The sequence below is a fragment of the Oreochromis aureus genome, linkage group 3 (genome assembly GCF_013358895.1).
Source record: "Oreochromis aureus strain Israel breed Guangdong linkage group 3, ZZ_aureus, whole genome shotgun sequence".
NCBI classification, from domain to species: domain Eukaryota; kingdom Metazoa; phylum Chordata; class Actinopteri; order Cichliformes; family Cichlidae; genus Oreochromis; species Oreochromis aureus.
Window position 1 is genome coordinate 128,761,926 of NC_052944.1, and position 18,107 is coordinate 128,780,032.

At 42.1% G+C, this 18,107-nt stretch overlaps 1 protein-coding gene across 1 annotated transcript; it reads left to right on the forward strand.

The window, feature by feature from the left end:
* Nucleotides 1–82: 82 nt before the first annotated feature.
* LOC120438077 (protein NLRC3-like) lies at nt 83–2,275 on the forward strand (the record flags this gene model as incomplete). Its single annotated transcript, XM_039608528.1, has 2 exons — nt 83–290; nt 456–2,275. Coding segments are annotated over 2 exons (2,028 nt in total), but the record flags the coding sequence as incomplete, so codon positions are not given.
* Between the last annotated feature and the right edge of the window lie 15,832 nt (nt 2,276–18,107).

The following is an 18,107-nucleotide window of genomic DNA, read 5'->3' on the forward strand; positions in this document are numbered from 1 at the left end:
GATTGTCAGTGTGTCCAACATGGATCTGATGTTTGGCTCCATGATTTCAGTCTGATTGGCTCATTCATAAAGTATTCTGTTCCAGCTGTTGGAGGACAACATCATCACTTTTGTGAAGAACGAGCTGAAGAAGATCCAGAAGGTTCTGAGTCCGGATTACCCAGAATGCTTAGAGAGTCAGAGGGAGGATGATGAGCAGAGGAGCAGCAGCAGAGAGGCATTTGTGAAGATCACACTGGATTTCCTGAGGAGAATGAAGCAGGAGGAGCTGGCTGACTGTCTGCAGAGCAGTAAGAGGATTTATATAAAGATTTAAGCTGCTGGATAAATGAAACATTTATTAATGTCTTAAGAGATGGAACAACATGTTTTAAAGATTCATTCTTTTGGAATTAAGTATTTGTTTCCACTTTCAAATGATATTCTACATATTTCTTCTCATTCAGAACTTCCAGCTGCAGTTTGTCATCGTAACCTTAAATCTGCTCTGAAGAAGAAGTTCCAGTGTGTGTTTGAGGGCATCGCTAAAGCAGGAAACCCAACCCTTCTGAATCAGATCTACACAGAGCTCTACATCACAGAGGGAGGGACTGCAGAGGTCAATGATGAACATGAGGTCAGACAGATTGAAACAGCATCCAGGAAACCAGACAGACCAGAAACAACCATCAGACAAGAAGACATCTTTAAAGCCTCACCTGGAAGAGATGAACCAATCAGAACAGTGCTGACAAGGGGAGTGGCTGGCATTGGGAAAACAGTCTTAACACAGAAATACACCCTGGACTGGGCTGAAGACAAAGCCAACCAGGACATCCAGTTCATATTTCCATTCACTTTCAGAGAGCTGAATGTGCTGAAAGAGGAAAAGTTCAGCTTGGTGGAACTTGTTCATCACTTCTTTACTGAAACCAAAGAAGCAGGAATCTGCAGCTTTGAAGACTTCCAGGTTGTGTTCATCTTTGATGGTCTGGATGAGTGTCGACTTCCTCTGGACTTCCACAAAACTACAATCCTAACTGACCCTAGAAAGTCCACCTCAGTGGATGTGCTGCTGATAAACCTCATCAGGGGGAACCTGCTTCCCTCTGCTCACCTCTGGATAACCACACGACCTGCAGCAGCCAATCAGATCCCTCCTGACTGTGTTGGCATGGTGACAGAGGTCAGAGGGTTCACTGACCCACAGAAGGAGGAGTACTTCAGGAAGAGATTCAGAGATGAGGAGCAGGCCAGCAGGATCATCTCCCACATCAAGACATCACGAAGCCTCCACATTATGTGCCACATCCCAGTCTTCTGCTGGATCACTGCTACAGTTCTGGAGGATAAGCTGAAAACCAGAGAGGGAGGACAGCTGCCCAAGACCCTGACTCAGATGTACATCCACTTCCTGGTGGTTCAGGCCAAAGTGAAGAAGGTCAAATATGATGGAGGAGCTGAGACAGATCCACACTGGAGTCCAGAGAGCAGGAAGATGATTGAGTCTCTGGGAAAACTGGCTTTTGATCAGCTGCAGAAAGGAAACCTGATCTTCTATGAATCAGACCTGACAGAGTGTGGCATCGATATCAGAGCAGCCTCAGTGTACTCAGGAGTGTTCACACAGATCTTTAAAGAGGAGAGAGGACTGTACCAGGACAAGGTGTTCTGCTTCATCCATCTGAGTGTTCAGGAGTTTCTGGCTGCTCTTCATGTCCATCTGACCTTCATCAACTCTGGACTCAATCTGCTGGAAAAAAGGCAGAAAACCTCTATCAAGTATAAAGTGTTTAAAGAACGAGATGTAAGTAGAGAATTTGAATATGGAGAAAACGACCTTTACCAGAGTGCTGTGAACAAGGCCTTACAGAGTCCAAATGGACACCTGGACTTGTTCCTCCGCTTCCTCCTGGGTCTTTCACTGCAGACCAATCAGACTCTCCTACGAGGTCTGCTGACACAGATAGGAAGTAGCTTACAGACAAATCAGAAAACAGCCCAGTACATCAAGAAGAAGCTCAGTGAGAATCTGTCTGCAGAGAAAAGCATCAATCTGTTCCACTGTCTGAATGAACTGAATGATCATTCTCTAGTGGAGGAGATCCAACAGTCCCTGAGATCAGGAAGTCTCTCCACAGATAAACTGTCTCCTGCTCAGTGGTCAGCTCTGGTCTTCATCTTACTGTCATCAGAAAAAGATCTGGATGAGTTTGACCTGAAGAAATACTCTGCTTCAGAGGAGGCTCTTCAGAGGCTGCTGCCAGTGGTCAAAGACTCCAACAAAGCTCTGTAAGTAAATCTGTGCTCAGTATTTTCTTTGTAACATAAACAGTGTAATGTCTGATGGCTGCTTAAAAACCTAAGCATATTTATTTAAATGATCATCAGCACTAAATATAGTAGATTTTATTTAATGTTTGATAGCAACAGAAAATGTCAGAGTTTATTAAAAATTTCTGGGTGTGAGCTTATGTGAAAGCTTATGTCATATCCAGAATCATCCTGTAAGTAAACTTTATTAGGGCCCGAGCACCGAGAGTGCGAAGGCCCTATTGTATCTGCTCTGTTTATTATTATTATTATTAGGGCCCGAGCACTGAGAGTGCGAAGGCCCTATTGTATCTGCTCTGTTTATTATTATTATTATTATTATTATTATTATTATTATTATTTTTTACCGAAATGAATTGCCTTTTTGAGGGCTTTAACATGCTCAAAAACTCATGAAATTTTGCACACATGCCAGGTCTGGTGAAAAATTTTGTATTTTAATGGTTTTACATATGAGCACTGGGAAATGGCTCTGTAGCGCCACCTATGCCTTGTTAAATGCAGCCCTACGAACACATCGTTTTAGCTACATGTATGAAATTTGGCACACATGTGTATCATGGCAAGACGAACAAAAAGTCAGTGGGACCATTGACGCTTAAACCCAACAGGAAGTCCGCCATTTGGAAGTGAAGGTGACATTTTGGCTCTAATTTTGCCATTTCCATGCCTCGAACTTTTGCGAACTCCTCATTGGAATTTCATCGCACAAGCTTCATATTTGGTCAGTGTCAACTACACACCTGGGCCATGTTAAATTGCGGAGCTTTTGAGTTTTCGGGTTACTGTGAGGCCGTGGCGCCACGGCGAATTTTGATGACTCGCCATGAAAATCTTATTGCCTCTCGTTCTGTCATACATTGTCCGACCTTGACCAAAGTGGACACATATGATAAGGCTCCACCCTGAACATATTTCAACTGCCATATTTGACATCAGGTACAGCGCCACCTAGTGGGAACAGGAAATGTCATGTTTTACACTTTGGGGTACAGTATTGTAATGGGTGACATCTGCAGCCTCAAATTTCTCAGGAAAGCCTTAAGGAGTTGGTCTTGGGTTACAGAGAAAACTGTGAGTTTTCGCTGAAGGGTGTGACCCCAGCAGCATGGCGAACATTGAGGTCTCGCCATGAAGAAACAAATTAGTGTAACTCAATGAAATCCAATGTGATCAGTACCAGATTTTACAGGGATGATGTCAGACCCACCCTGAACAGATTGATATGCCCATTGTCAGGAATACGTAGAGCGCCACCTAGTGGCACCAGGAAATGTCATGTCTTTCATTTTGTTGTACTGATTTTCACAGGTTCATCGTGGCCACCTCAAAAGTGGTGAATATCACTATCAGTCCCTCTTGATGCTTCAGTGAGAAAATTGTGACTATAAACTGAACGGCGCACCCTGGTGGCAACGCAGTTCACCATGAAAGACGAAGTGGCTTTTGAGGGGCTTGAAAAGTTTAAAAGTCTTGAAATTTGGCGCACACCTCTAATGTGATGAGGATTTCTTTTATATGTTCATTTTCCTTGAAGAGCGCAAAATGGCTCCACAGCGCCCCTACAAAATTTCAAAACAACAGCCCCTGCTCTGTGTTTTATGTATGAGTTTGAAACCTGGCAAGCTTATTGGAGATATCAAGATGTACAAAAAAGTCTCTTGGAGCAATATCCCAAATCCAACAGGAAGTCAGCCATTTTAAAATTAATGTGTAAATTTGGCGACATTTTCCCCTCTTTTCAGGCCTCATACTTTGACGAACTCCTCCAAGGGATTTCATTAGATTTACGCGATCTCCTGTGTGTGGAATCTAAAGACCTTTGTGATGTTAAATTGCGAAGCTTTTACGTTCAGGGAAACGGGGTGGTCATGGCGGCACGTGGAGTTTCAATCACCGCCAAAAGCAGTAACCTGCTGTCGCTCAAAAACACAATGTCCAATCTCTCCCAAAGGTCGCAGGCGTGATGAGACTCGAGCTCGGAAATGTTTGTTATGCCATTTGTCAGTAATGGTTAGAGCGCCACCTAGTGGGACGACTATAATAATGGTTGAATGAGATGAAATTTTAGCTGGTGGTTAAATGCATGAATTCCATCAATGTGACATCAGATCGGAAGCGCTGGTTTTAGGTGTTGGGCTTGGCTCGACGCGCCTTGAAGTGCGAGGGCCCTCATATCGCTGCTTGCAGCTTTAATTAGGGCCCGAGCACAAAAGTGCGAAAGGCCCTATTGTATCTGCTCTGTTTCTTATTATTATTATTATTATTATTATTATTATTATTATTATTATTATTATTATTATTATTATTATTATTTTCGGCAAATGAATCGGCCTTTTGAGGGCCTAAACATGCTCGAAAACTCATGAAATTTTGCAGACGCGTCAGGTCTGGTGAAAATTTACGTATTTTAATGTCCGTAGACATGTCCAGGGAAAATTGGCTCAGTAGCGCCACCTAGAAAAATGAGAAACGCGAGCCCCCGAGATGGGTATGACCTACATGTATAAAACTCGGAACACATATCTAACGTTCGCGCACATAAAAGTCTATTATGGCCATGTCCTAAACCCAACAGGAAGTCCGCCATTTGGAAGTGAAGGTGACATTTTGGCTCTAATTTTGCCATTTCCATGCCTCGAACTTTGCGAACTCCTCATTGGAATTTCATCGTACAAGCTTCATATTTGGTCAGTGTCAACTACACCCCTGGGCCATGTTAAATTGCGGAGCTTTTGAGTTTTCGGGTTACTGTGAGGCCGTGGCGCCACGGCGAATTTCGATGACTCGCCATGAAAATCTTATTGCCTCTCGTTCTGTCATACATTGTCCGACCTTGACCAAAGTGGACACATATGATAAGGCTCCACCCCTGAACATATTTCAACTGCCATATTTGACACCAGGGACAGCGCCACCTAGTGGGAACAGGAAATGTCATGTTTTACACTTTGGGGTACAGTATTGTAATGGGTGACATCTGCAGCCTCAAATTTCTCCAGGAAAGCCTTAAGGAGTTGGTCTTGGGTTACAGAGAAAACTGTGAGTTTTCGCTGAAGGTGTGACCCCAGCAGCATGGCGAACATTGAGGTCTCGCCATGAAGAAACAAATTAGTGTAACTCAATGAAATCCAATCTGATCAGTACCAGATTTTACAGGGATGATGTCAGACCCGCCCTGAACAGATTGATATGCCCATTGTCAGGAATACGTAGAGCGCCACCTAGTGGCACCAGGAAATGTCATGTCTTTCATTTTGTTGTACTGATTTTCACAGGTTCATCGTGGCCACCTCAAAAGTGGTGAATATCACCATCAGTCCCTCTTGATGCTTCAGTGAGAAAATTGTGACTATAAACTGAACGGCGCACCCTGGTGGCAACACAGTTCACCATGAAAGATGAAGTGGCTTTTGAGGGGCTTGAAAAGTTTAAAAAGTCTTGAAATTTGGCGCACACCTCTAATGTGATGAGGGATTTCTTTTTATATGTTCATTTTCCTTGAACAGCGCAAAATGGCTCCACAGCGCCCCCTACAAAATTTCAAAACAACAGCCCCTGCTCTGTGTTTTATGTATGAGTTTGAAACCTGGCAAGCTTATTGGAGATATCAAGATGTACAAAAAGTCTCTTGGAGCAATATCCCAAATCCAACAGGAAGTCAGCCATTTTAAAATTAATGTGTAAATTTGGCGACATTTTCCCTGTTTTCAGGCCTCATACTTTGACGAACTCCTCCAAGGGATTTCATTAGATTTACGCGATCTCCTGTGTGTGGAATCTAAAGACCTTTGTGATGTTAAATTGCGAAGCTTTTTACGTTCAGGGAAACGGGTGGTCATGGCGGCACGTGGAGTTTCAATCACCGCCAAAAGCAGTAACCTGCTGTCGCTCAAAAACACAATGTCCAATCTCTCCCAAAGGTCGCAGGCGTGATGAGACTCGAGCTCGGAAATGTTTGTTATGCCATTTGTCAGTAATGGTTAGAGCGCCACCTAGTGGGACGACTATAATAATGGTTGAATGAGATGAAATTTTAGCTGGTGGTTAAATGCATGAATTCCATCAATGTGACATCAGATCGGAAGTGCTGGTTTTAGGTGTTGGGCTTGGCTCGACGCGCCGGGGGTGCGAGGGCCCTCATATCGCTGCTTGCAGCTTTAATTATTATTATTAGGGCCCGAGCACAAAAGTGCGAAGGCCCTATTGTATCTGCTCTGTTTCTTATTATTATTATTATTATTATTATTATTATTATTATTATTATTATTATTATTATTATTATTATTTCGGCAAATGAATCGGCCTTTTGAGGGCCTAAACATGCTCGAAAACTCATGAAATTTTGCAGACGCGTCAGGTCTGGTGAAAATTTACGTATTTTAATGTCCGTGAGACATGTCCAGGGAAAATTGGCTCAGTAGCGCCACCTAGAAAAATGAGAAACGCGAGCCCCGAGATGGGTATGACCTACATGTATAAAACTCGAACACATATCTAACGCTCGGAGACGCACATAAAAGTCTATTATGGCCATGTCCTAAACCCAACAGGAAGTCCGCCATTTGGAAGTGAAGGTGACATTTTGGCTCTAATTTTGCCATTTCCATGCCTCGAACTTTTTGCGAACTCCTCATTGGAATTTCATCGTACAAGCTTCATATTTGGTCAGTGTCAACTACACACCTGGGCCATGTTAAATTGCGGAGCTTTTGAGTTTTCGGGTTACTGTGAGGCCGTGGCGCCACGGTAATTTCGATGACTCGCCATGAAAATCTTATTGCCTCTCGTTCTGTCATACATTGTCCGACCTTGACCAAAGTGGACACATATGATAAGGCTCCACCCCTGAACATATTTCAACTGCCATATTTGACACCAGGGACAGCGCCACCTAGTGGGAACAGGAAATGTCATGTTTTACACTTTGGGGTACAGTATTGTAATGGGTGACATCTGCAGCCTCAAATTTCTCCAGGAAAGCCTTAAGGAGTTGGTCTTGGGTTACAGAGAAAACTGTGAGTTTTCGCTGAAGGTGTGACCCCAGCAGCATGGCGAACATTGAGGTCTCGCCATGAAGAAACAAATTAGTGTAACTCAATGAAATCCAATCTGATCAGTACCAGATTTTACAGGGATGATGTCAGTCCCGCCCTGAACAGATTGATATGCCCATTGTCAGGAATACGTAGAGCGCCACCTAGTGGCACCAGGAAATGTCATGTCTTTCATTTTGTTGTACTGATTTTCACAGGTTCATCGTGGCCACCTCAAAAGCGGTGAATATCACCATCAGTCCCTCTTGATGCTTCAGTGAGAAAATTGTGACTATAAACTGAACGGTGCACCCTGGTGGCAGCGCAGTTCACCATGAAAGATGAAGTGGCTTTTGAGGGGCTTGAAAAGTTTAAAAGTCTTGAAATTTGGCGCACACCTCTAATGTGATGAGGATTTCTTTTATATGTTCATTTTCCTTGAACAGCGCAAAATGGCTCCACAGCGCCCCCTACAAAATTTCAAAACAACAGCCCCTGCTCTGTGTTTTATGTATGAGTTTGAAACCTGGCAAGCTTATTGGAGATATCAAGATGTACAAAAAGTCTCTTGGAGCAATATCCCAAATCCAACAGGAAGTCAGCCATTTTAAAATTAATGTGTAAATTTGGCGACATTTTCCCTCTTTTCAGGCCTCATACTTTGACGAACTCCTCCAAGGGATTTCATTAGATTTACGCGATCTCCTGTGTGTGGAATCTAAAGACCTTTGTGATGTTAAATTGCGAAGCTTTTTACGTTCAGGGAAACGGGGTGGTCATGGCGGCACGTGGAGTTTCAATCACCGCCAAAAAGCAGTAACCTGCTGTCGCTCAAAAACACAATGTCCAATCTCTCCCAAAGGTCGCAGGCGTGATGAGACTCGAGCTCGGAAATGTTTGTTATGCCATTTGTCAGTAATGGTTAGAGCGCCACCTAGTGGGAAGACTATAATCATGGTTGAATGAGATGAAATTTTAGCTGGTGGTTAAATGCATGAATTCCATCAATGTGACATCAGATCGGAAGCGCTGGTTTTAGGTGTTGGGCTTGGCTCGACGCGCGTCCGGGGTGCGAGGGCCCTCATATCGCTGCTTGCAGCTTTAATTATTATTATTATTATTATTTCGGCAAATGAATCGGCCTTTTGAGGGCCTAAACATGCTCGAAAACTCATGAAATTTTGCACACGCGTCAGGTCTGGTGAAAATTTACGTATTTTAATGTCCGTGAGACATGTCCAGGGAAAATTGGCTCAGTAGCGCCACCTAGAAAAATGAGAAACGCGAGCCCCGAGATGGGTATGACCTACATGTATAAAACTCGAACACATATCTAACGTTCGGAGACGCACATAAAAGTCTATTATGGCCATGTCCTAAACCCAACAGGAAGTCCGCCATTTGGAAGTGAAGGTGACATTTTGGCTCTAATTTTGCCATTTCCATGCCTCGAACTTTTGCGAACTCCTCATTGGAATTTCATCGTACAAGCTTCATATTTGGTCAGTGTCAACTACACACCTGGGCCATGTTAAATTGCGGAGCTTTTGAGTTTTGGGTTACTGTGAGGCCGTGGCGCCACGGTAATTTCGATGACTCGCCATGAAAATCTTATTGCCTCTCGTTCTGTCATACATTGTCCGACCTTGACCAAAGTGGACACATATGATAAGGCTCCACCCCTGAACATATTTCAACTGCCATATTTGACACCAGGGACAGCGCCACCTAGTGGGAACAGGAAATGTCATGTTTTACACTTTGGGGTACAGTATTGTAATGGGTGACATCTGCAGCCTCAAATTTCTCCAGGAAAGCCTTAAGGAGTTGGTCTTGGGTTACAGAGAAAACTGTGAGTTTTCGCTGAAGGGTGTGACTTTCAGCAGCATGGCGAACATTGAGGTCTCGCCATGAAGAAACAAATTAGTGTAACTCAATGAAATCCAATCTGATCAGTACCAGATTTTACAGGGATGATGTCAGACCCGCCCTGAACAGATTGATATGCCCATTGTCAGGAATACGTAGAGCGCCACCTAGTGGCACCAGGAAATGTCATGTCTTTCATTTTGTTGTACTGATTTTCACAGGTTCATCGTGGCCACCTCAAAAGCGGTGAATATCACCATCAGTCCCTCTTGATGCGTCAGTGAGAAAATTGTGACTATAAACTGAACGGCGCACCCTGGTGGCAGCGCAGTTCACCATGAAAGATGAAGTGGCTTTTGAGGGGCTTGAAAAGTTTAAAAGTCTTGAAATTTGGCGCACACCTCTAATGTGATGAGGATTTCTTTTATATGTTCATTTTCCTTGAAGAGCGCAAAATGGCTCCACAGCGCCCCCTACAAAATTTCAAAACAACAGCCCCTGCTCTGTGTTTTATGTATGAGTTTGAAACCTGGCAAGCTTATTGGAGATATCAAGATGTACAAAAAGTCTCTTGGAGCAATATCCCAAATCCAACAGGAAGTCAGCCATTTTAAAATTAATGTGTAAATTTGGCGACATTTTCCCTCTTTTCAGGCCTCATACTTTGACGAACTCCTCCAAGGGATTTCATTAGATTTACGCGATCTCCTGTGTGTGGAATCTAAAGACCTTTGTGATGTTAAATTGCGAAGCTTTTACGTTCAGGGAAACGGGGTGGTCATGGCGGCACGTGGAGTTTCAATCACTCGCCAAAAAGCAGTAACCTGCTGTCGCTCAAAAACACAATGTCCAATCTCTCCCAAAGGTCGCAGGCGTGATGAGACTCGATGAAAATTTACGTATTTTAATGTCCGTAGACATGTCCAGGGAAAATTGGCTCAGTAGCGCCACCTAGAAAAATGAGAAACGCGAGCCCCGAGATGGGTATGACCTACATGTATAAAACTCGAACACATATCTAACGTTCGAGACGCACAAAAAGTCTGTTATGGCCATGTCCTAAACCCAACAGGAAGTCCGCCATTTGGAAGTGAAGGTGACATTTTGGCTCTAATTTTGCCATTTCCATGCCTCGAACTTTTGCGAACTCCTCATTGGAATTTCATCGTACAAGCTTCATATTTGGTCAGTGTCAACTACACACCTGGGCCATGTTAAATTGCGGAGCTTTTGAGTTTTCGGGTTACTGTGAGGCCGTGGCGCCACGGTAATTTCGATGACTCGCCATGAAAATCTTATTGCCTCTCGTTCTGTCATACATTGTCCGACCTTGACCAAAGTGGACACATATGATAAGGCTCCACCCTGAACATATTTCAACTGCCATATTTGACATCAGGGACAGCGCCACCTAGTGGGAACAGGAAATGTCATGTTTTACACTTTGGGGTACAGTATTGTAATGGGGACATCTGCAGCCTCAAATTTCTCCAGGAAAGCCTTAAGGAGTTGGTCTTGGGTTACAGAGAAAACTGAGTTTTCGCTGAAGGGTGTGACCCCAGCAGCATGGCGAACATTGAGGTCTCGCCATGAAGAAACAAATTAGTGTAACTCAATGAAATCCAATGTGATCAGTACCAGATTTTACAGGGATGATGTCAGACCCGCCCTGAACAGATTGATATGCCCATTGTGAGGAATACGTAGAGCGCCACCTAGTGGCACCAGGAAATGTCATGTCTTTCATTTTGTTGTACTGATTTTCACAGGTTCATCGTGGCCACCTCAAAAGCGGTGAATATCACCATCAGTCCCTCTTGATGCTTCAGTGAGAAAATTGTGACTATAAACTGAACGGCGCACCCTGGTGGCAACGCAGTTCACCATGAAAGATGAAAGTGGCTTTTGAGGGGCTTGAAAAGTTTAAAAGTCTTGAAATTTGGCGCACAGCTCTAATGTGATGAGGATTTCTTTTATATGTTCATTTTCCTTGAACAGCGCAAAATGGCTCCACAGCGCCCCTACAAAATTTCAAAACAACAGCCCCTGCTCTGTGTTTTATGTATGAGTTTGAAACCTGGCAAGCTTATTGGAGATATCAAGATGTACAAAAAGTCTCTTGGAGCAATATCCCAAATCCAACAGGAAGTCAGCCATTTTAAAATTAATGTGTAAATTTGGCGACATTTTCCCTCTTTTCAGGCCTCATACTTTGACGAACTCCTCCAAGGGATTTCATTAGATTTACGCGATCTCCTGTGTGTGGAATCTAAAGACCTTTGTGATGTTAAATTGCGAAGCTTTTACGTTCAGGGAAAGGGGTGGTCATGGCGGCACGTGGAGTTTCAATCACCGCCAAAAGCAGTAACCTGCTGTCGCTCAAAAACACAATGTCCAAAATCTCCCAAAGGTCGCAGGCGTGATGAGACTCGAGCTCGGAAATGTTTGTTATGCCATTTGTCAGTAATGGTTAGAGCGCCACCTAGTGGGACGACTATAATAATGGTTGAATGAGATGAAATTTTAGCTGGTGGTTCTAGGCATGAATTCCATCAATGTGACATCAGATCGGAAGCGCTGGTTTTAGGTGTTGGGCTTGAATCGACGCGCCGGGGGTGCTCGGGCCCTCATATCGCTGCTTGCAGCTTTAATTATTATTATTATTGTTATTATTATTATTTTTCATTGAAATGAATTGCCTTTTTGGGGGCTTTAACATGCTCAAAAACTCATGAAATTTTGCACACATGCCAGGTCTGGTGAAAAATTTATTATTTTAATGGTTTTACATATGAGCACTGGGAAATGGCTCTAGAGCGCCACCTATGCGTTGTTAAATGCAGCCCTACGACCACATCGTTTGAGCTACATGTCTGAAATCTGGCACACATGTGTATCATGCCGAGACAAACAAAAAAGTCTGTGGGCCCATTGACGCAAACCCAACAGGAAGTTCGCCATTTGCAAGTGAAGGTGACATTTTGGCTCTAATTTTGCCATTTCCATGCCTCGAACTTTTGCGAACTCCTCATTGGAATTTCATCGTACAAGCTTCATATTTGGTCAGTGTCAACTACACACCTGGGCCATGTTAAATTGCGGAGCTTTTGAGTTTTTGGGATACGGTGAGGCCGTGGCGCCACGGCGAATTTCGATGACTCGCCATGAAAATCTTATTGCCTCTCGTTCTGTCATACATTGTCCGACCTTGACCAAAGCGGACACATATGATAAGGCTCCACCCCTGAAGATATTTCAACTGCCATATTTGACATCAGGTACAGCGCCACCTAGTGGGAACAGGAAATGTCATGTTTTAGACTTTGGGGTACAGTATTGTAATGGGTGACATCTGCAGCCTGAAATTTCTCCAGGAAAGCCTTAAGGAGTTGGTCTTGGGTTACAGAGAAAACTGTGAGTTTTCGCTGAAGGGTGTGACCCCAGCAGCATGGCGAACATTGAGGTCTCGCCATGAAGAAACAAATTAGTGTAACTCAATGAAATCCAATCTGATCAGTACCAGATTTTACAGGGATGATGTCAGACCCGCCCTGAACAGATTGATATGCCCATTGTCAGGAATACGTAGAGCGCCACCTAGTGGCACCAGGAAATGTCATGTCTTTCATTTTGTTGTACTGATTTTCACAGGTTCATCATGGCCACCTCAAAAGCGGTGAATATCACCATCAGTCCTTCATGATGCTTCTGAGCGAAAATTGTGACTTTAAACTGAACGGCGCACCCTGGTGGCAACGCAGTTCACCATGAAAGACTAAGTGGCTTTTGAGGGGCTTGGAAATTTTAAAAGTCTTGGAATTTGGCCCAAACCTCCAATGTGATGAGGGCTTTGTTGTTATGTGATCATTTTCCTTGAATAGTGCAAAATGGCTCCACAGCGCCCCCTACAAAATTTCAAAACATCAGCCCCTGCTCTGTGTTTTATTTATAAGTCTGAAACCTGGTAAGCTTATGGAGGATATCAAGATGTACAAAAAGTCTCTTGGAGCAATATCCCAAATCCAACAGGAAGTCAGCCATTTTAAAATTAAGGTGTAATTTTAGCCACTTTTTCGCCTCTTTTCAGGCCTCATACTTTGACGAACTCCTCCAAGGGATTTCATCAGATTAACCCGATCTCCTGTGTGTGGAATCTAAAGACCTTTGTGATGTTAAATTGCGAAGCTTTTACGTCCAGGGAAACGGGGTGGCCATGGCGGCACGTGGAGTTTCAATCCCTCGCCAAAAAGCAGTAATCTGCTGTCACCAAAACACAATGTCCAATCTCTCCCAAAGTTCGCAGGCGTGATGAGACTCAAGGTCGGAAATGTTTGTTATCCCATTTGTCAGTAATGGTTAGAGTGCCACCTAGTGGGACGACTATAATCATGATTGAATGAGATGAAATGTTAGCTGGTGGTTAAATGCATGAATTCCATCAATGTGACATCAGATCGGACGTGCTGGTTGTAGGTGTTGGGCGTGGCTCGATGCGATGGGGTGCGAGGGCCCTCATAACGCTGCTTGCAGCTTTAATTTATATAGCAGCTTTTACAGGTCAAAAACTACAAAGTGCTTTACAGTAGAAGCAGACAATAAAAAACACAGAAGATAAAAACATTAAACAGCAAACACTGAACATAACAGACGGTAAAACGGTTAAAGTGCAATCTGGATACTAGTGTCTGAATAAATGAGTTAGTGGGACCAGTAACAGCCTTTAACTGGAAGATCTCAGACTGTGAGAAGAGCTGTAAGACTCTAGAAGGTCAGAAGTAGTGGCTGGGACTTGACCACACAGGGCGCTAACAGTAAGGACCAACATTTTAAATGAATTCTAAAATGAACTAGTTACCAGTGTAAAGAGATTAAATCTGGCTGCTGCAAGTGGCCAAAACTTCCAACAGAGTTCTGTCAGTAAATATGTGATAATACCTTTAGTTTTTCAATGTTTATTCTAGTTAACACAAATCAGGTGCAAACAACTAAAATACAAAAAAAATTAAAAAATAAACTAAACCAACGAAGTAATGACTGCTGACGTTATCATCAGTACTCACTTTGTTCAATACTGAATACATTGTGGCAGAAATTGTCCACATTTCTGAAATATTTCGGTGTAAGTGTTACCAAAGTGCCATCTGGACCTGAAGCACATGTTGCTCTGCATCAGTGCTCAGTTTCCTGACAAAAACAAGATTTAACATTGATAATTTAATAGTATGTCATTACACTTCAACATAAGTGGGTTTCTTTATGTTTATCTGTTATTTTTCAGACTGAGTCACTGTGACCTGTCAGAGAGAAGTTGTCAAGCTCTGTCCTCAAGTCTCACCTCTCAATCCTCTAATCTGAGAGAGCTGGACCTGAGTAACAACAACCTGAAGGATTCAGGCGTGAAGCTTCTGTCTGAAGGACTGAAGAGTCCACACTGTACACTGGAAACTCTCAGGTGAGATCAAGCATTTTTTTTCCATCTACTGACAGAATTAGAAAATTAATAATAAGGCAGTTCTCTAATAAGAGGAGATGTGGAGGTCTCCTGAACTGCAACATACTCTTATTTTGAAAGGTTTTGTTATTGTCTAAGTAGAAACTTGATGGTGAAAATTGATGAGTTTGCACAGGTCAATCCACAGCACACAACACAACAATGCTGTTGCGTGCTGAAAGCAGACTTCTCACAGATTCTGAGACTGTCCAACCAAAATTCACTGAACCAGCAGTTAATGAACGTCCAAAACTACACTTCACATTTGAAAAACAGATGAACAGTGGGATCCTCAATTTGTGTTTACATCTTTTTTGTGGAATCTGTTCACTTGCTGTTTTCAGCTGTTTGGTGGTTGTTGAGATGGTTTTGTGAACTTTTAGCTGAGATTCTGAGATTTCCGTAGATACCACACATGCAATGTTCCCTCTAATTTTTCATGTGTCTGAGTGAACACACAAACTCTCTGAGCGACCCCTTGGACCACTGTGAGCGACATCATACGTGTGCACTGTGGTCACGCCAGCATCCAATCCATCCAAGTTACATGTTTATGTTCATTAAATTACAGCATTTACATTTATGTTAGACTACTTTTAATTAACTGCTTTAGCCCACTTGAAAATTTAAAAAACTTTGTTCATGACCTGTGTAGTATGTTAACACTATTGGAAGTAAAAATAACTTGAACTCCAATTTTGAAGACACAACTTTCTTTCTTTTAAAAAAAAGCTCTGACTTGTATTATGAGTCTGTGGTCTGGGACAGAGTCCTGTAACTCTGTCTGCCAAATACAGTAAATAATGACCAATGTTGGGCAATTAATTATATAGTAACTTCCTCAAAAAAGTAACTCAGTTTGGCAAACAACAAAGTTTTTTGCAGCTATTTTTTAATGCAGCCAGGGTGTTTTTAAATAAACATTTCAAACTATTTACAGAACAATCAGCTGTTCTGCATCAAATCTGATGCCACACAAATTATTTGTGCCACTCCAAAAAATAATTTCTGTCCACTATGAGATAAAGGAGAACAATAGCCTGATACCTGCAGGCCTGACAACAGGAGATGTATCACTCCTGTAACACCTGTAACATTCAGCAGTTGCCTCATTGTTCTGACACACACAACAAAACTATTGTCTACATTACACACTAACTACACAAGATTTGCGCTAAACGTCTCAAATCTCTTATAAAACGCCGTTTTTACCGTTTCTTCCCGCAGTAAATATAAACAACGACAGGATTCAGGAAGAAAACCAAACATTGTATATATTTTTTTCATAACACTGGTTTTACGTGGCCGATCAACACAATTTAAAAACTAGTATAAAGTCCACACGTTTCCCTTTTTCAATTGTTCCATCTGACCTGCTCACCTCTTCAATGGTTGTTCACATTGTCATTAACGTGGCTTCACTCCACATCAGCCACGCCGCTTTGCCAGCTAAAACTCCGGTGTCGGCACATAAGGACGCTGTCATAGCCTGTCAACGACGTTGATTGGCTGCATATATACGAATGTGAATCGCATCATTGGCTGGACTATAGGATAAGGTGGCATTGTTCTAATCCCATACGGGAGCAGCCAGTCACTTACTGACTAACACTGCAAAACAGAATTGTTAAAGTTTTAATTTTAATTTCAATTCAGGTCAGATCTTTTTTTTGTGCGCAACACAGATTTTCTGTGCGCAGAGACCGTGCCAGCAGTGCGCAATTGCGCACGTGCGCAGCTTAGAGGGAACATTGCACACATGTCTAAATTTAAATAACAGATCTGGTGGTACATCCCGTTAAACCACATGTTCTCCCTCACCCGTGAAATGGCAAACATTGGGATTCAACAGCTTAAATGTTTATTGCTTAATTACTTTGTATACTATGAATGTCCATAATGAGGTTGTTAACGGTAAGAAAACTTGTAAAACTTCAGAAAATACATTTGAAAGTCCAAAACTTCTACTTTTGTTTGCTTGTGGTAAGTAGCAGATCAAACGAGCTAAGAGTTATAAATTTTAATTATAAATGGCTTCAGACAAATTCAGACACTGAGCCATGGTTCTGTGCTACATGCACACATTTCTGTGTCTCTGCCATTCAAACACACTTTGTATATAGTTTATTTTATGGCTTAATTAACCCTGAAATTTACATTTGGTCTTTTTAAAGGCAGCCATTCTTATTCACTGTTTTCATAAAAACCTTATTTTTATCCATTTACTGCTACTAGGAACACATGAGGTTTAAGGCCTGGACAAGTTTGAAACATTTTGTCTGCCACAATGGAAAATGGGTGAAAATATTGTTAAGGGTCCGAAATTGAGGACGAGAGTAAAACAATGATGGTCCAGAAGAGGTCGGTCAAACAATTGATTTTAATGAATGCACGCAGCGTGGAGAGATGCAAACTGCAAAACATCAGTTGTACATCTCTACCCAAAATACACTCCAGATTGCTTTTATAACATCAGGGTATTGTAACGCCCCCTCTTGCGTTTACAAGCACATAATTTGCATGTACAGAACATTCATGTATTTTAAGAATTAAATGCAAACACAGAGGTTCCTCTTTCTGGCATCCTCTTCCGAATATGGTGATGATCTCAGGCCTTTGAGGTCACCATGGACTGGACCTCTCCTTCTGTCACCTGTAACTAGGCAAACTCAAATGCAACAAGAAGCTGAATACATTCAGGCCTTTGCTCAGCTACTATTTTACTGTAACAATATACTCAGCATATGAGTTTTGATATATATATTTAACTCAATCACTTTAAAGTGGTTATAACCGCACCTGTAATAAACATGTTAATATTTGATTATGATAACCCCTGTAATACAGATTATAACATAATGCCAACAACTTCAATAAATACTTGGATGAAATGATAATTAATGCAATGATAAAGATAATGGTTATATACAGTCCAGCAGTAAACTAATTTCTTTAATTCTACAATATAAATGGGCATCACTTTACCAGCTCCCAATTTTATTAATTCTACTTTTTTTTTTTTTTTTTTTTTTTTTTTAACCTGTCCCGTTTGGTTCTTTTGCCATCAGAATTATTGTCTAAAGGCGAAGAAAGATGCCCAACGGATTTACTTTTACCAAATGAAGGTCCCCGCCCTTGCCGAATTGTCCATCTGATTCACCTTTTATTGTTTATTTTATTTTCACTTGCTGAATACGGGACAGACTTGACTGGTGGAAAGAAAGGGAGAAAGAAAGAGGGAAAGAAAAAAAAAAAACCTGAGAAGAGGGACGGGGAAAAAGGGCAAAAAACAAAATCCAACAGAATAAGCAGACAAAAAAAAATACATATCGATCACCTGGATCACCTGTTGAGAAAGAAGAAAGAAAGCAAGCAGATGAAGACGAGAGTAATAAACA